This window comes from Muscardinus avellanarius (genome assembly GCF_963383645.1).
Source record: "Muscardinus avellanarius genome assembly, chromosome: 20".
Lineage (NCBI taxonomy): Eukaryota > Metazoa > Chordata > Mammalia > Rodentia > Gliridae > Muscardinus > Muscardinus avellanarius.
This window is the reverse complement of record NC_137806.1, coordinates 12,294,681-12,312,470: the sequence shown is the minus strand read 5'-3', so window position 1 is coordinate 12,312,470 and position 17,790 is coordinate 12,294,681. Positions and strand designations below refer to the sequence as shown.

Genomic DNA, 17,790 nt, shown 5'->3' with positions numbered 1-17,790 from the left:
TCTCTTAGGTAATTATTAAAATGTTTAGTTTTTGAAACACAGAATTTGATCTTTTAAATATTAGTACTTTTGTTACATGGCAACGAATTAAGGCAGAATTCACTTTTAACTTTTCTAGTCATGATTTGTACAAGTTTTCAGTCCCATCCGTTTCTTTTTTCATGTGTGAAAGTAGAGAATTACTTAGTACTCAAATAGGGAAAAAAAACTGAACTAAAATTTTTCTCAAATTTAAATGACAATTAGGAGTTTATCTAGAATTTAATTTTTGACCACATGAATCTTTGTGATTTCAAAAGTATATTATCTCTTGGCACTTTAAGGGGTTTGCAGTTGATGATAAGCCTTTTTACTACTAGCACACTGGAAGAAATATTACTAACTTTTTTCTAGGAAATATAGAACAAATAGCTTCACATAATACTTCTACCTCAGCTGGGCATCATGGCACATGCTTGTAATCCCAGCATTCAGGAGGCTGAGACCAGAGGATCACAGACAGCCTCAGCTACTTATGACCTTCTCAATTCAGTGAGACCCTGTTTAAAATTAAAAAAAAATTTAGGGCTCTGGGTGTAGCTCAGAGACAGAGTACTCCTGGGTTCCATCCCCAGTACTGCAACAACGACAAAAACAAACAAACAAAAACAAAACTTCTGCATCCCCCTGAACACCATGCATCTGAGATTTACTTTTCTTCCTCAGTTCATCAAACCATCAAATGTTTACTTTCTCTTTGTTAGTAAAAGAAAAAACTGAGGCCAGTTAAATTTTACCAAAAAAAAAAAAAAAAAGTTTTAAAGCCAGGCAACTTTCCAGACAGAATATTCAGCTATTTTGTTATCAGGAAAAGAAGAAATAAAGTACAGAGATTGCCTGATGGTACAGTCCCATTTGCCTTATTTAGGCAAATCCCCAGCCTTGCTGGCATTGGCTGGGGGCTCCTGTGATTGACAGCGGCTGATGGCTTCCTCCTCCTGGTGTACTGGAGTAGGTTGCTCTGTGCCTCCATATCAAGGTAGGCTGTAGCGCACTGCACATAGAGGCCGCTTTGGGCCTCATCTTATCATTCTCCCCTCTCCTTTGGCTGCTTTGATTCTTCTTTCTCTTTTGTAATATTAACAAAATCTTTTCTCCTTTGTGAATGAGAATTCAATCTTTGGCTCTTTGGGTCTTCCTTTTTCTGGAAACCTGATAAGGTAATGTAGCCTTTTTTTTTTATGATAAATGTCACTCATGATTGGTAAGTCTACTGAGCTCAGCAAACTTCACCTGGGCAGCGACACCGGTGGCGAGGTTAGGAGAGACGCTGGCTTCTCTGGAGCAGGAGGCTTTGAGCCAGAGTCGCCCTTGCACCTGTTGATGTGAGCCCCTCCCCTGACCCGAGCTGTCTCCCGGGGTCCTGGCAGCTCTGAGCGCTGCTGGGAGCGAACTGCCTGTGGACAAGAGCAAGGTGCACCCCGGCTGGACAGCTGCGTTTTCTGCCTGTGCGCCTTATATCATTAGCGTGGACCTTTTGTTCTTGGCGTTGCCGGTTCTTGGAGTAACGAGGCAGATGCCATCCTCTGTTGGTTCTGAGGTGCCCTTTGTCAGGGGTTAATTCTCTTGCATTCTGCGTGAACTATAATGGCGGTCTTGTCTCAGGCCTTCTGTCTACCACACCGCCTTGGAGGACAGGCACAGCGTCTCCCTATGTATTTATTTAAAGTACTTGGCCGGGTGTGGTGGCACACGCTTGTAATCCCCGTGCTTGGGAGGCAGAGACAGGAGGATCATGCAATTTCGAAGCCAGCCGCACTGGCTTAGGAGACCCTGTTTCCAAAAATAAAATAGGTCTGGGAGTGTAGCCCGGAGATAGACAGGCTTCCAGGAACCCCAGTACCACCAAAAAAAAAAAAAAAAAAAAAAAAAAAAAGTACCTGCGTCCCTCAGCTCAGGGTTCTTCTGTGGTGCCAGCATCCCTGGCCTCTCCACGTCACCGCAGGAGGAGGTTGACAGAAGAACCGCTTGCCTGCGGGTGTTTCCAGGCCGATGGGATTGCTCAGAGCAGTCATCGGCTTTTTGTTTGTGGTTTCAGAATCTCATGACCTCTGTCAGTGGTCGTGAAGGAATGGCCGGATAACTTTTGAGTTTTTGAGGAGGCTGAGATCACGGCCCTTCACAGATGGCTTCTTATTCATAGACCCTTTACACGCCGCACAGAGACCGTGCATAGCCACAGGCTGGCACAGTTGTTGACATTTCCCTTTGAGCATACTCTCCACCACTGGCCCATATGTTTCCCTGCTTCGCCATTCGTTTGATTGGGCTGCATGTAGGATTTAGTTATTTTATCTTTTCTCGATTTGTTTTCTTATCCCAAAGATATTTTATGATGAAAATACTTTGTGTGCAGCAAAGCACAATAAATATCAGGTGTTTCTCAGTTTCTCAGTTCTAGAGAGTTATTTATTTGATCAGGCAGTATGTTTATATTAACTTTTTTGCAAGGTACACAGAGTATGTGTGATGTATATACATGGTTAAAACTTTTTTGGGGGGTACTAGGCATTGAACCCAGGAGCATTGTACCTGTGAGCTATACCCCTAGCCTTAATTTTTATTCTTTATTTTTAAATAGGGTCTCAACTAAGTTGTGGAGGGGCCTCAGTATAAGTAGCTGAGTCTGGCTGTGAACTCGGATCCTCCTGTCTCAGGTGCCACCACGTCTGGCTAAAGTGTTAGATATTTGTGTATAATTACCCTAAAATATTATCAGTGTGTATGGCTTAGGTACGAGGTACTTAACATTTATTTCCATTTTCAGAGATACTTATAAATTGCTATTTGTTCTGCAATTTCTGTGCTTCAGGGAACTTGTGTACTTGTGACATGGACCGTCTTAGTCCTCCCAGGAGTCCTAAGGAGAATGTCTTTATATTGTTCATATTTTACTAAAGAAGGACCGAGGTATAGAAAGGACGTGGCCTGTCTGTGTCTATCCAGTCAGCAAATGCTGGGTGTCTTGTTTGTGGTCCAGGGGATCAAGCCAGGGCCTTGCGCACGCTAGGCAAATATCCAGACGCCGGGCTGCTGTGCCTCACATCCTAAAAAGTGACCCCATGTTGCCTGGGCTGGCCTTGAACGTGCAGTCTTCATGGTGGAGCCTCCTGAGCTGTTGGAATTCCAGCATATTTTTTTTTTTTTTAAATTAAGGCTCTGAGCTCTTAATTTCTAGGCTGGGCAATAAAGTGGAGAAAAGGAAAACAAAAAGTGTATTGCTTCATGTAGGAATTCTTTTTTTTTTTTTTTTTTGGTGGTACTGGGGTGGAACCCAGAGGCTTTCTACCTCCGGGCTAGACCCAGACCTCTTTTTTTTTTTTTTTTGAAATGGTCTCACTAAGTAGCTGAGGCTGGCTTCGAACCCATGCGATCCTCCTGTCTCAGCCTCCCAAGTGCGGGGATTACAAGCGTGCGCCACCACGCTAGGAATTTTTTAACACTGCAGTTTAAGACCGTGGTCTTTAATATTGCTTGGAGGCATGTGTAAATTAATGCGCTTCATTCACTATGGAACTGCGATGGAATTCAATGTAGAACTCAATGGAATTTAGTGTAGAACTCCTGCTAAAAGGGGCTCTGGGGCCAGGCGTGGTGGTGCACGCTCTTAATCCCAGCATTTTGAGGCTGAGACAGGAGGAACATGGTTTGAGGACAGCCTCAGCTACTTAGTGAGGCCCTTTGTAATTCATTGAGACCTATTGAAAATAAAGAATAAAAAAATAGGGCTGTATGTGTAGCTCGGAGTTAGAATGCCCCTGGGTTTCATCCCTAGTAACACACACACACACACACACACGGATTGTGTGCAGTCTCAGCTTGGAGGTTAGTGCAGTGGATTCCACACCCTGGGTTCCATCCCTAGAAAAACACACACACACACACACACACACACACACACACACACACACACACACACAGACTGTGTGCAGTCTCAGCTTGGAGGTTAGTGCATTGGATTCCACAGAGTGGTTCCCTCAGCCACTGTCGCTCGGCCTTGGGGCTTTCAGAGCTGATCAACCCGGGCCGGTCAGCTGCATCAAGGGCTGCCCTGGGGCTCGGGGCAGATAATGGCCAGCGTGGGAACCGTGGACGTGGAAACGAGCAGTTACGGGTGCGCTCCGCCACCGAGGCATCTCATTCACGCAGCTACTTCAAGGGCGACATGGACGGTGCCGCATCCTGGGGGCATTTCGGTGGAGCGTAAATTCTTTATGAACCCTGAAACCAAGTGTGTTCAACTTACACAATACCTTTGATCTCTTAACCTTTGGCTCGTGAAGAGCGGTGCTGGCTCTCCTCCCCAGCCCCACTCTCGCTGCAACAGCCTCCTCTGGGGAGTTGATGTTTACATCCAAGTGCGGTTCTTCGGCAGGTTCAAGCTGCTGTTAACCTCGGAGATGGATTATGAGCTGGTGCTTAAGAGAGATAGATGACTAAGAAGTGCGTATCAGAGCCTCTCAGGACGCAGGGCCGTCCGTCTTCGAGGAGCCTGGCTCCACGCAGAGCACCGTATTCAGGAGGCGCTGAGCATAGCTTTGAGTCGCAGAAGAGCCCGGTGCCTCTTCTTACTTTGGTAGAGGCTCAAAAGAAATGAGAGCAGGGCATGGTAAGCTGCGGGGTCCTCCCTTCATGTCCCTTCAGCAGCTCGGTGCGCCGTCTTGTTCCTTGAACCTCTGGCTCTCTTCATTTTGTTGGTTGACATCTCTAAGACGGCACGTACATGTTTATGAAATTCTCAGATACATGGATAAAAATCCAAGTTTTTCTCAATGTGTACTTTCCTAATATAGGTGCTTTAATAGAGTAAAAATACAATCACTGTTGTCAAATTTGTGAAGTAGAAACATTAACCTATAAAGTACATGTGTATATCAATTATACCTATAAACTTCCAGGAAATACATGTTACACTTAATTTCTTTGGGACATCCCTAGAGATGCCTCAGGATGACTTGACTTTAATTCATTGTGATAATATTTACTGAGAGTCTAATTGCTGCCAGACACTGCAGATAGGAGGTCAGGCAGGCGTGAGCCTCTTAACCATTGTGTTTGGAAATTTGAGCCTTTTCCAAATATTCTAATTTGGTTAACAAAACTATTGATATTAGACAAGTTTATCTTTATTCAAATGATCTTGAAAAGCTAAGTTAACTTATGAACTCAAGTGGAAAGAGAATGGCCAATATTACGAAAAAGAACGTTCTTAAGTGACATTTCATTTATTTCTATGAACTGTCCATTTATTCCATCCTCGCCTTTCATACTACCAACATACTTAGCCAGTGTCTATGGCACACTGTAACCGATCTCCTGCAAAGCACTGCCTTTGTAAAATGAAAAGGAGAAGTGTTGCAGCTGATTGCATGGCTATTGATGCTTTTTCTTGATACGTAGAAGAAGCAAAAGTGGTCTTTTGTGGCTCTGGCCTTAATGCCTTTATAAACACCTCTAGATGATAAGTCTTTTGGGTAATACTAAGCGAAATTTCCCAGGATTTAATATGGAGTGAACGATTCCCAAGCCTGGGATTCTAGTCACTACATGCACCTTTTTACAGATAGTGGTAGTTCTCATGGATTATGGTAGTCTCAAATGTTTTGATCCATAAAAATGTGTAAACACCTGTCTCCAGTGGCACCGATATTTATTAATATATCATAACTTTGTAGAAATATATAATTACTTCCTGAAATGGAATCAAAATAATGAGATAAGAAAATTGGCAGACACTGAAGCTCAGTTTTCTTTCCTCATTGCAGCAGCATCTCGCTGAGCTTCGGGGATACGGCACGCTCTCTGCCGCTTTACAGTTCAGTCTCCACACCCACATACCCGCCTTGCCCTCTGACATCAACACCATCATCGCTAGAGCGAAGGCCTAGTTGTAGGACAGAATGCCTGCTCTGCTCCAGTTTTATACCATGATCTTGCTCGTTGGAGACCCCACTGTGTGACTCCTCTTTTCTTGTGCTGTTTGTAGGATGAAGATGGGACAGAAGAAGACAGCCGTGTGGAGCCGGTGGGACATGCCGACACCGGCTTGGAGAATCTGCCCAACTTTTCTCTGGAGTAAGTTCCTGATGGTTTAAGTTTGTAATACACATGTAGCTTCCTTATTGCAGCAAGTCTTCCAAAGGTACGTGGCATGTGGAATGGTTGTGCTTAGCTACGAACACGCCTGGCCTCGCTCTGTTGTCTGGAGAACATCTTCCATCTGTTGAGTTAATCACATAACATGAGTGGCCAGCATGGAGGTTCACACGTACCTGTCCCGACTTTCATGCCTCGGCAAATACTATTCCATTAGAGTACTAAAATAGGATTTGATAGAAAATGTCATGTTAACAGCACTGTAAATGATGAGCTCTTTTCAGAGTGCTGTGTCTGTGTCTGGGTCATTTGTTCTTCATTTTTGCTAAATTAAACAATGTAGATGTCCTTATTTACTTGAAAAACAATTTTGGTCATGTCACCTTAGTCACTATCGTGTGCATGTATATGTATATATTTTTTATTTAAAAAAAAAATAGAATCTCCCAAAACACTTGATGGAAAAAAGAGAGGTCATAGATTCATGTTCAAGGGACCTTGAACATAATTTTAAGTGTAAAAGGGCAAAGAAAAGGCATTTTTCTATATCATCACAACTCTCTAATTATTGCAAATAATAGCCAGTTTAGAGTGGAAGATGTTCTCGAACCTCTTCCCTTAATAGTTTAGAGCAGCAGGAACGCCCATCCCACAATCTTCCTTTGGCCCTGGGTACAAGTGGATCCCGTCCTCCTTTGCCTTCCCAGGGCGGGCTCTGGGAACACTCTCGGTGAGACGCGCACGTGCCCGGCTTGTCTTATATTTCAATATGTAGCAACCAGCCCTTGGCGCCTTTGCATGGCGAGTTACTTGCTGTGGCGCAGTTCTTTTTAGAAAATGTGTAATAGAATGAATTTGAAGTGACACAGTTCTTAGTTGACGAGCCAATAATTAAGCAGATTTTCAGATTGATTAACAGTGTCTAAAACAGGAGAGCCGTAGAGAAGGGCGCTCTATAAACACGCGCCCTCCTCTTACCGCAGCTCAGGAAACGGTGACTGTGAGCTCTCCCAGGACCCAGCCATAGGGGCAGTGGGGATCTTCACCTCTGCTTCCCTGAATCGTCACCGCCCGGGGTGAAACTCCAGCCTCGGTAGAGTAAGGAAAGGATTATCAGTGAGACCCATGTCAGAGCACTCTATCAACTATCCAGTGCAGTGTAGCTGCTATCGCTGCTGCACTTTCACGCAGAGTCCTTGAGATAGATACTGGCGTGCCGATGGTCAGTGGCGGTCCAGACTTCGCCCTTCAGCGCAGGGGCTCGCGGGATGGAGGGGAGCCTGTGTGGCCCGGGAGCAGGCCTGTGGCCTCCAGCGCAGTCCTTTCTGACGAGGCTCTCCCTCCAGGCCTCAGGCTAGCTGGCAGGTATGTGGTGTTCGCTGTCGCCTCCCAGGCCATGCTCCATCCCCGTGTGTGCGGCCGTGTGCGTGTTGGCTGGGTTCCTGTTCGTCCTCGTGTGTCGAGCGTGCGTCCGTGTCGTGGCGGTTCTGTTCTGTTCTGTTCTGGTTTGTTTACAGTCCATGTTCATGCTCCCTTCATTCATCATTGTCTCACAGTGATATGGTAAAGCTCGTCCAAGTCCCCAACGATGGCGGGCCTCTGGGGATCCATGTGGTGCCTTTCAGTGTGCGAGGCGGCAGGTAACGTATCTCCTGGGTTTGTAACTGAATCCTAATGTGGAGTGTCTTATGTTCATTCCTGCTCAGATGCAGAGTGGGGCTGGCTTAGCATGTTTTCGGTTGGACGCATTTGGTCGGGGCCACCGCCACTTCATTCATGTGGGGACGTCCTAATCATGGACACTTAGCCTATTGGAGAGGGCCTCATCAGCTCCAGGAAGAAACCCCACATTTAAGTCATCCCAGCACGTGGATTGTTCCTCACAGCCCAGCTAGCGTTTGACTCTCCTGCAGATGGATGGCTTTGGAGTCAGGCTTGCCCTGGAGTTGCAGAGTTAGGGAGAGCTTAAAGCAAGTATGTGGAAAAAGTCATTTCGTAAAAGTTATCTGGATACCTTAGGATGTTGACTCGCCCTCAGTTTACCGTTATGCTTCCTTAGTCCTTCAATTTTATACGACTCTGGTAACTATTTAAAGCTTAGAGTTTGAAAGCTGAGAACCCAAAGCAACTTAGAGATGTCTCGTCTATGTGTGACTCTGTCCCTTTAACACCCTACTGCGGGTGGCTCTGGATGCCATTGCGGGGCAGAACGTCCATGCATTCTTACAATCCCACAAGTTTTCTAGGAGCTTCCTTTATTCTGCTTTTTAAAAAATTTCTGTGAAATAATATTTTATTTGGGGTTTTAACGTACTCAAACAATGCGTTGGCTGTCCCGCTAGTGCCTGGTGGGCCTCTGTCTTCCACAAGTGGGGTGTGTTGCATCCATCGCCAGGCACTGCACCCCACCCCCATCATTGAGCCCACTGAAATCTAATTACACCTCTCCTTTTTGTCTATTTTTTACTTAGTGTAAAATAAAACACAATTATGACCTTTTTAGCATCTTAATGTTGAACTTCTCATTTTTTATTCTTATCACCTAATATTTTGTTTTTCATTTAGACTTGGTTTTCATGGGGAATAAAATGGGGAAAGTTGGAAAGTTATCTTAGACCATGACTGAGAACTACTGACTGATAGCTCAGACCAGTGACCGAGAACTTAGATCCGTGACTGAGAGCTTAGTCCAGTGGCTGAGAGTCTAGACCATTGCCTGGGAGCCTGACTAGAGACTTGAACTTGGACAGGAGCTTCAAGTTCAGTTAAAACTTGTACACACCTAGAGTGTTGTAAGAGGCCAGTGGAGTAGTAGCCTCAAGGTTCTGATAACACACGCTTTAAGTGTGCATTAGTGACTACAGTGAGTCCAACCGAGACCCTTGGTAACGCACGTGGATTATGGGCTGTGCTGTAGTGCGCTGGGATTTGCCCAGGACCTCTCTGCAGCCCGCGGGGTCCTGAGGGCCGAGCCACAGTTCATGTCCGGATGCTAAACTTGCCTTGGATTCTGGTGGTGTTAATGTGTGGCGTGGGGCTCTTTCCTCTCCTTTGCTTTGATTTTCAGTTCTGAACCTGAAGAAGTGTTCAAATTGCCTCCGAGAACTCTTGGTTCAACAGCACTTAGTTGTTTCCAAGTGGCCCTTGCCTTTATTTTCTTTAAAAACTAGAACTCAAAATCACCTCAAAGGTTAAATTTTTAAAAAGTCTTCCATGAGTAGGAAAACAGGAAGCAGGTAAGGAGTGTGGATGATAGCTCCCCAGCACTGATACGCCTTCACCTGCCTGAGAAGTAGGACTTTCACAGTAAGATTCGTCGATCTAGGGTTTCAACTTGTTGTTTTTATCATTCATTGCATATTTACTTGCATTATGTGAAAGAATATTAGAGTGAAAAACAATGAGAAAGCTTTAAACAAAAGGAAATAAGAGAAATCGCAAAGCAGTCGGATTAATGCACAGGGAAGCAGCCAAGCGTGGTGGCGCATGCTCGGAATCCCTACATCCCAGAGGCTGAGACCAGAGATCGGGGTTCGTGGACCGCCTTGGCTACTTAGGCCCTTTGCAACTCAGTGAGACCCTGTTTCAAAATAAAGAATGAAAAATAGGGCTGGGGATGTAACTCAGAGGTTGAATCCCCCACCCCGTTCCATCCCCCAAATACATCCATACATACATAAATAAAATAAAAGCAAGACGTTTCACAAACCCAGTGCAGGTGCTGGCTACCATAGTGGTTAGACACCTAAGCACACTAAGTCAGGACCTTCCCTTTGCAGAACAAGAAGGCTTTCCACAGCTGAGTCACTTTGAATTTCTTTTTCTTCTTCTTTTTTTTTTTTTTTCCGGTGGTACTGGGGTTCCTGGAAGCCCTTCTACCTCCGGGCTACACTCCCAGACCTATTTTATACTTGTTTACTTTTGGAAACAGGGTCTCTTACGCCAGCGCGGCTGGCTTCGAACCTGCGCGATCCTCCTGTCTCTGTCTCCCAAGCGCGGGGATGACAAGCATGCCCACCACGCCCGGCTTGAATTTCTTCTTAATGTGGTACTTACTCAAACTCTTGTGCAGCTTTTCTTTATAAAGGACAAAGACTTTGACTTAAGAAATAGATTCTCAGGAAGCCCTCTTCAGGCCTCTCCGACTCTCGGGTAGAAGCAGAACAGATCCTGTGGTTGGATTCAAGTCCCTTGTTGCCTCTTTGAGGGTCCAAGATGAGAGTCTCGTCTTCAGATTTGGCTCAATGGCGGGGAGCACAAGGGGGACCACTCAGATCCTTAGAAGCCCTCTTTGGAACCCAGAGACCCCTGGGGATCCTTCCTAGAGTCGCAGCCAGTTAGAACCCTTTCCAAGCCGGGCGTGGTGGCGCACGCTTGTAATCTCTGCGCTTGGGAGGCAGAGACGGGAGGGTCACGCAGGTTCGAAGCCACCCACCCTGGCTTAAGAGACACTGTTTCCAAATAAAAATATAAAATAGGTTTGGGAATGTAGCCCGAGGTAGAAGGGCTTCCAGGAACCGCAGTACCACCAAAAAAAAAAAAAAAAAAAAACCTTTCCAAGCATCCACCAGGTACTGACTCCCTGTGCTAGGTTCTAGGAGACAAAACGGGCCACTCCTTCCTCCCGGTCCTTGTGGTCTCCATGGAGAGGGAGCTGAGAGTCAGTTATGATTATGTGATAAATGTGGGGTAGTTCTGCAACAGGTGGTCTTGAGTAGCCAGGCAGCAGGTTAGCGTGAGGTCAGTTTAGGGAGATGCCATAGACACTCCATGGTAGCGGCACGGGCAGAGAGGAAGAAAAGAACTGGCCACTGGACAGGTGCCCCTGTGTCCAGAGCATCGCAAGACCATCTTCATGGCATGCAGGTTGAATTCTCCACCGGTAACTCCTGTGAGCCAGGTGTGGTGGCGCAGGCTTGGAATCCCGGTACTGGGGAGGCTGAGAAAGGAGGATCACGGGTTCAAGGACAGTCTCAGCAACTTGTGAGGCCAGCTGCCACTTAGTGAGACCCCGTTTCAAGGTAAAGAATAAAATAGGTCTGAGGGTGTAGCTCAGAGGTAGAATGCCCTTGGGTTCAATCCCCAGCATCGCAAAACAATAAAATCTCAGTCATCTTAGGCCTTCTTGTTTCTGGAGACAGAAAGAATTAACTCATGCCAAATACTTATTTTTATAAAAGTGACAAATACATGCTAGTATTATCCTCATTAGGTTTTCAAGGTTAAAGAGTCTAAGGTACAATTCAGAATTAGAATTACATATTGTAACACGGAGGAACCCCCTCCATATTCTCTCCGATGTGACATGGACTAAGGGACGGTCCTTTCCGTGTGTGAAGTCAGCGTCAGCATGCTAAAGCTCTTTGGGCCTGGTGTAAAACCAAGTTTTTCTAAATAAGCATGTTGACAGGCCTCCTGTGCAAAGCTGTTTTCTGGAGTACTTTGACTGCTGTTCTGGGTCAAGGGTATTTGTGACAATTAGCTCATCTGCCGCCTCCTGATACCCAGAGGAGAGAGTTATTTCCCCTTCAGTTCTGTTTCTTTGGCCACCTTCTTGTGCTTGTGGGTTATTAGAAAATACTTATAAGAGCCCGGCGTGGTCGCCCATACTGGTAATTCTAGTACCTGGGAGGCTGAAATTGGAGGATCACAGATTCACAGCCAGCCTCAGCTACTTAGTGTGGCCCTCCTCAACTTAGACCCTGTTTCAAAATAAACAATAAAAAATAGGACTAGCTGGGAGGTAAAATGCCCCTGAGTTCAATCCTCGGGACCACAAAAGAAACTGTCCAGCTGATCCCCACCCAGAACTCCTGATGCGCAGGCTCGTGACCTTGAAATCAGCTTCCCGTCCCTCCCGTCTTTTCGCTTTCTCTCTGATTTAAGTGGCCAGCATGGTGGCCTAAGTCGCAAGTACTGCTGCCCTCAGAAGGTGGACAACAGGTAACTCTCACTTCCTTCACAGAGGAACCATGTGATTATATATTTTTATATTTCAGGAACCTGGCTGTTGACATTGGGCAATCATGGGACCTTAGGTATTGCTTGATAGGATAGCTTACTCAGCACAGAAGTTAACTAACCTCTCACTACCCTTCCCAGAGGGGGCATCACCAGTTGAAATAGAACAGCAACGGACCCCCAGCCTCTGTTTTAATGAACTTTCCTGAGGCCTCCTAAATGATACGGAAATACGATTGTGATGTAATATTAAATTTATGGAGTATATGAACTTTTTGTTTAAAATTATGAATTATATTTAAAGGGATTTAATTTAGAAATAAGTATTATAGCCGGGCATGGAGGCACATGCTTGTAATCCCCACGCAAGGAGGCTGAGACAGGAGGATCCCGTAGGTTCGAAACCAGCCTCAGGTACTTAGTGAGGCTCTCAGCAACTTGGTGAGGCCCTGTTTCCAAACAAAATACAAAATAGGTCTGGGAGTGTATCCAGGAGGTAGAAGGCCCCTGGGTTTCATCCCCAGTAACACACACACACACACACACACACACACACACACACGTATTCTAAAAGGACACATGCCATGTCTTAGGAGTTGAGAGGAATTCAGGAATCTATATGATTATTTTTCTCATTTATATCATGAATCTGAGAAAATTCATTATTACATCATAATTGTGAGAATCTCAATACAGAGATGTTAACCGGTTATGTATGTCAATGAAGAATTAGTTACTTTGAACTTTATGGAACTAGCTCAAAATATGAGCTTGAACTTTGAGTAGTCAATTTTAATTTAATTACTTTTAAAGAACACATCGTAACTCTATTTGCTGAATCAATACTCTTTTGTTTGAAAGTTGTGTCCATTCTTGGCTGCAGAGTCGTTTATTATAATAAAGGACAGTAATACATGCATTTGTTTAGGGAGAAAATTTGATATTTTATATTTAGATAAATCCTGTTCTTTGAAATATAGTAGGATAGTGCCTGCCATTTCTGCCTGAATATGAATTTTTTTTTTTTTTTTTTTTTTTTTTTTTTTTGCAGTCCTGGGGATGGAACCCAGGGGCATTCTACCACCAGCTATACCCCCAGCCCTATTTTTATTCTTTTATTTTGAAACAAGAACCTGTGATGCTCCTGTCTCAGCCTCTTAAGTACTGGGATTACAAGCATGCACCACCATGCCCAGGAAATTCTTTTTTTTAATATGATTGATTGGTGATTGAACTCAGAGACACTCTATAGCTGAGCTACATCCATACCCCTCCCCCCTTTGAAGTAGGATCCAAGTTGCTGAGGCTGGCCTTGAGCCTGTGGTCCTCCTGTCTCAGCCTCCCAAGTACTGGGATCACAGGTGTGGCCACAGGCTTGGGCGCTTTATTTTTAGTTTCTATTTATTGTTATTATTGTATTATTATTACCCATTCCATCCCATTCGTTACCTTTCTTTTTTTCTTGTTCTACTTTGTTACTAGGGATTGAACCTGGGCCCCCTTCTGTATGTCATGTGAGTTGTCTGTCATCCCCAGCCCAGAGATATCTTTAAAATCTCAACTTCATTTTGGCTGGTCTGTCTGTTCGCTCCTTCCTTCCTTCCTTCCTTCCTTCCTTCCTTCCTTCCTTCCTTCCTTCCTTCCATTTTCTTTCTTTCTTTCTTTCTTTCTTTCTTTCTTTCTTTCTTTCTTTCTTCCCCCCCTTTTTTTCTTCTTTCTTTTGGTACTGGAGATTGAGCCTAGGAGCGTCTACCTCTGAGCTGCAGCGCTAGCCCTATTTTATTTTTATTTTGAAGCCAGCTCTCACTACATTAATGTTTCCCTACTTGCTGAGGCTGTTCTCGAACCTGCAGTCCTCCTGTCTTAACCTCCCAAGTACAGGGCTTAGGAGTGTTGGCCAGGCACGGCTCGGAATGCCTGCCAGCCGTCCCGTCCGGTTTCGTCGCGGCCCCCTGCCCACCCCGCGGCTCTCCCTCTGCGTCCTTCGCAGCTTTGATTAAGATGGGTCCTGGTCATCTCCTTACAGCTGGCTGGCAGTTGTGGAGTTTACGTTATCAAAGCAGTACTCAGACTAAGTGAGCCAATTTAGTGTCAATAAAACATTTGTTACTTATTTTCAGTTTTACCATTGGTTGTAATTTATACTCAGAATTGAAAATGTTAACATGTGTGACTGAGTTTGTTTTAATTAAGTGTATAATTAGGCTAATGAACCTTGTAAAAATGTAGTGGTGCAATCTTAATATAATCTAAGCAGTTTAATTACTTGGCATCCTGAGCCAGGGAGGACGAGCTGCGGGTCGGCGGTCCCCACCCCCAGACCCCATTCAAGAACGACAAGCTCAGCCTTGAAGGAAGTGGACATAGAATTGATTTTGTTTCTTGTTTTAGGAAAATTAGTTTAAAAGGAGGTTGTATGCAGTGGACTTAGTATTTTTTTTCCCTCCCTGAAATTTGAAAAAGCCATAGGAAACAGCAGAAGTGGGGTAGACTCGATTACTGTTTCAGATGGACCAGGAGGAGGCGATGCTCTCGGAAGCATCCAAGCCAAGTCGGGTTCATTGTGGCCACTGGAGAGGGGCGTCGTGTCCTGGGGAGCGAACCGGGGATCATTCTAACTCAGAGCTACGCCCCCAGCCCCCCTTTTTAAAAATTTAAACTGTGTCTCCCTAGGTTCTTGAGAGTCTCACTAACTTGAAGAGGCTGGCCTTGAACCTTCAGTCTCCTGTCTCAGCCTCCCAACTACTGCGACTGTAGGCGCAAGCCACTAGGCTGGGCTGATGACCAGTTCTTTATTACTGTGTGTGTGTGTGTGTGTGTGTGTGTGTGTGTGTGTGTGAGAGAGAGAGAGAGAGAGAGAGAGAGAGAGAGAGAGAGTGTGTGTGTGTGTGAGAGAGAGAGTGTGTGTGTGTGAGAGAGAGAGTGTGTGTGTGAGAGAGAGAGTGTGTGTGTGTGAGAGAGAGAGTGTGTGTGTGTGTGAGAGAGAGAGTGTGTGTGTGTGAGAGAGTGTGTGTGTGTGTGTGAGAGAGAGTGTGTGTGTGTGTGAGAGTGTGTGTGTGTGTATGTGTGTGTGTGTGTGTGTGTGTGTGTGTGTGTGTGTGATACTAGGGATGGAATTCAGGGGTTTCTGCCTCTGGGCTACATTCCAATATTGTCATTCACTGTGACCTTGGTTTCTCAAATACCTCTGCCCCATTCATTGGAATCATGGATACATTCCAATGATTTAATGATTCCTCCTACAGAACACTGTTCTATTGCAAATGGGAACAAACTTAAGCATTAGGGAAGCCTAGGGTGGTAGAATTGTGGCATGATGATATTTTAATAACTTAGAGATCGGTTTCCCATTATTAAATCTTATTCTTTCAAAGATGGGCTGAGAGTTAAGTAGCTCGTGCCCCTAAGTCAATGTACTTTACGCCTATCTGTGAGTTGAGATTATTATTATTATTATTATTATTATTATTATTATTATTATTATTATGGTACTGGGGTTCCTGGAAGCCCTTCTACCTCCGGGCTACACTCCCAGACCTATTTTAACATTTTTATTTAGAAACAGGGTCTCCTAAGCCAGCGCGCGCGGCTGGCTTCGAACCTGCGCGATCCTCCTGTCTCTGCCTCCCAAGCGCGGGGATTACAAGCGTGCGCCACCACGCCCGGCTCGAGTTGAGATAATTATTACAATTCCAGTTCCGATATGGTAGCAAGCAACTAAAAATAACATTGATTTCTTTACCACTCGCGGATATATTTAGATTCCAACCCTAATAAATGCCTGTCCTCAACTGGTAAAATTACAAAACACAATTCGAGTATTATCTCTTCTGTTCTTGCCAGTTGGTAGACTTGGCCCCGATATGATGCTTCTTTATTATGTTTAATAATAAGCATTAGAATGAACTTAATCAGTGGTTTCATAAATATTCATGAAAGGAACAAGGTAAAACTACTCCGTAACAAGTGAGACTGGATCCTCGCTTCACTTCAGTTCACTGGTGTCTCCAAACGGTTCCTTTGCAAAAAAGGCTCAGAATCTCCATGTGCACTTCACCCAGCTAGATCCAGTCACCCAGCTAGATCCAGTCACCCAGTTGTCATCTGGCAGACCCACTCCTGGCTAAGTGCTTGAGAGTGCATTACAGTTCCCATCTTCTCTGTCTTCTGTAGCTCAGGATACGGCAGGTGAGATAAGGTGCGTTCGTTGGAGGAGGAGGTCCGCGGATGCAATTTCTGCTGATGGGTCGAGGAGGGAGCTATCTGTTTGGGTCTGCTTCTCCTCAAGAGCAGATAGGCTAAAAGTTGGAATTCTCTTGTTAAATATATCCAACTCACAAGATCACGATGTCTTCCATTGTAGTGTATGTGGGAGGCTAAATTTTACTGTCTACGTATAGTTTGTCTCCTTATCGTAATTAGAAAACGCAAACTTTCAAAATCTCAAAAGTAACCTCATCTAAAAATTTGAACATAATTATGATGCAGAATTCTTGCCAACCACCAAGTAAAAAGTAGCAGTCAGGACTAGCTGAAGTCCTCGTAGGTCCAGCAACTCATGGTGGTTCCTGTTTGTTCTGGAAGGCGCCGACTCCCTGTTGGTTAAGGGGTAAGAGTTCCAGAGAAAGTGGATTAGGAATTCTAACTTTTTTCTCTAAGTCTCCAGAATTGAAGTCACACATTGCCTGACCTCTGAGCACACACCTGGCCCTGCTGAGTGGTGCCCAGTAGTGTTTGAGCTCCTTAATTTCTCCTCTTTTTTCTTTAAATGGAAATTCTAGGAAGGAATTATTTACCGTACTTGGGTTCCCTAATGGGGTCAGGAATTCAGAATGTCAGGCCCTATTGAGTTCAAATGGCAGGCACAGATACTTCCGTGTTTGAAGTCTTTCTGATTTCTTCTCAAACATCCAGTGCAGTGTGCTTAGCTCCTCCTTTCCTGAAACAAAGGCGGGGTGGCCATCAGCCACCTACCAGCTGGCTTAAAACAGAAACCCAACAAGCCTCTCAGGAGTCCCTGCCTAACACGCTGCAGCCTGCAGCTCCCACAGACCCACCAGGTGACCCCATTTGAGCACGTGTACTCAGCAGCATGCGGGCTTGTTTCAGAAACGGAATGCCGATGCGCTAAGAATGATTTCCTCTGTTTATTGAAAGGGTCCATTTCTCCACATTTTGATATGACTTTTGTCTGTGTTTAAATAGCACTAGTAGTAATGGAACATGCCCTCTTAGGAGGGAGCTGTAAAGACAAGGGCACCGTTAGGGCCAGGGAGAAGGAGCAGGCTGCAAACTCTGTGTGTGTAATCCTTTGTGCTCTTAATGTTCCAGAACCCTGGGGCTATTAGTAAAACGGTTGGAGAAAGGTGGTAAAGCCGAGCAAGAGAACCTCTTTCAGGAGAACGATTGCATCGTCAGGATCAACGATGGGGACCTGCGCAACAGGAGATTCGAGCAGTAAGTGTGAGCCGGTGCTGGGCGGCCCCTTCTGCATGGGGCAAGACGGAGGGCGTCACTGGGAGCCTCCGGGGGAACCTGCCATCTCCGTGTCTGCCTCTGTCTAGCTTTTAAAATTGTAACCAGACTCAGGTAATTCCTGCATTAGACTGTGTTTCAGAATAACCGTCATGGGCCCCATTTCAGCTCCATCGTCCTGCTGCGAGCACCCTGGTCCTGCAGACACTCCACCCGTGT

At 45.2% G+C, this 17,790-nt stretch overlaps 1 protein-coding gene across 15 annotated transcripts in view; it reads left to right on the top strand.

The window, feature by feature from the left end:
- PARD3 (par-3 family cell polarity regulator) overlaps nucleotides 1-17,790 on the top strand; it is a gene marked incomplete at both ends in the record, with an annotated part of 556,932 nt that overhangs the window by 292,419 nt on the left and 246,723 nt on the right. For all 15 annotated transcript variants that reach the window (XM_080716979.1, XM_080716980.1, XM_080716978.1 and 12 more), the window contains 3 exons: nucleotides 6,026-6,114; nucleotides 7,692-7,775; nucleotides 17,428-17,553. In XM_080716979.1, the coding sequence (XP_080573105.1) occupies nucleotides 6,026-6,114; nucleotides 7,692-7,775; nucleotides 17,428-17,553 (299 nt within the window). The remainder of the gene's footprint in view (nucleotides 1-6,025; nucleotides 6,115-7,691; nucleotides 7,776-17,427; nucleotides 17,554-17,790) is intronic.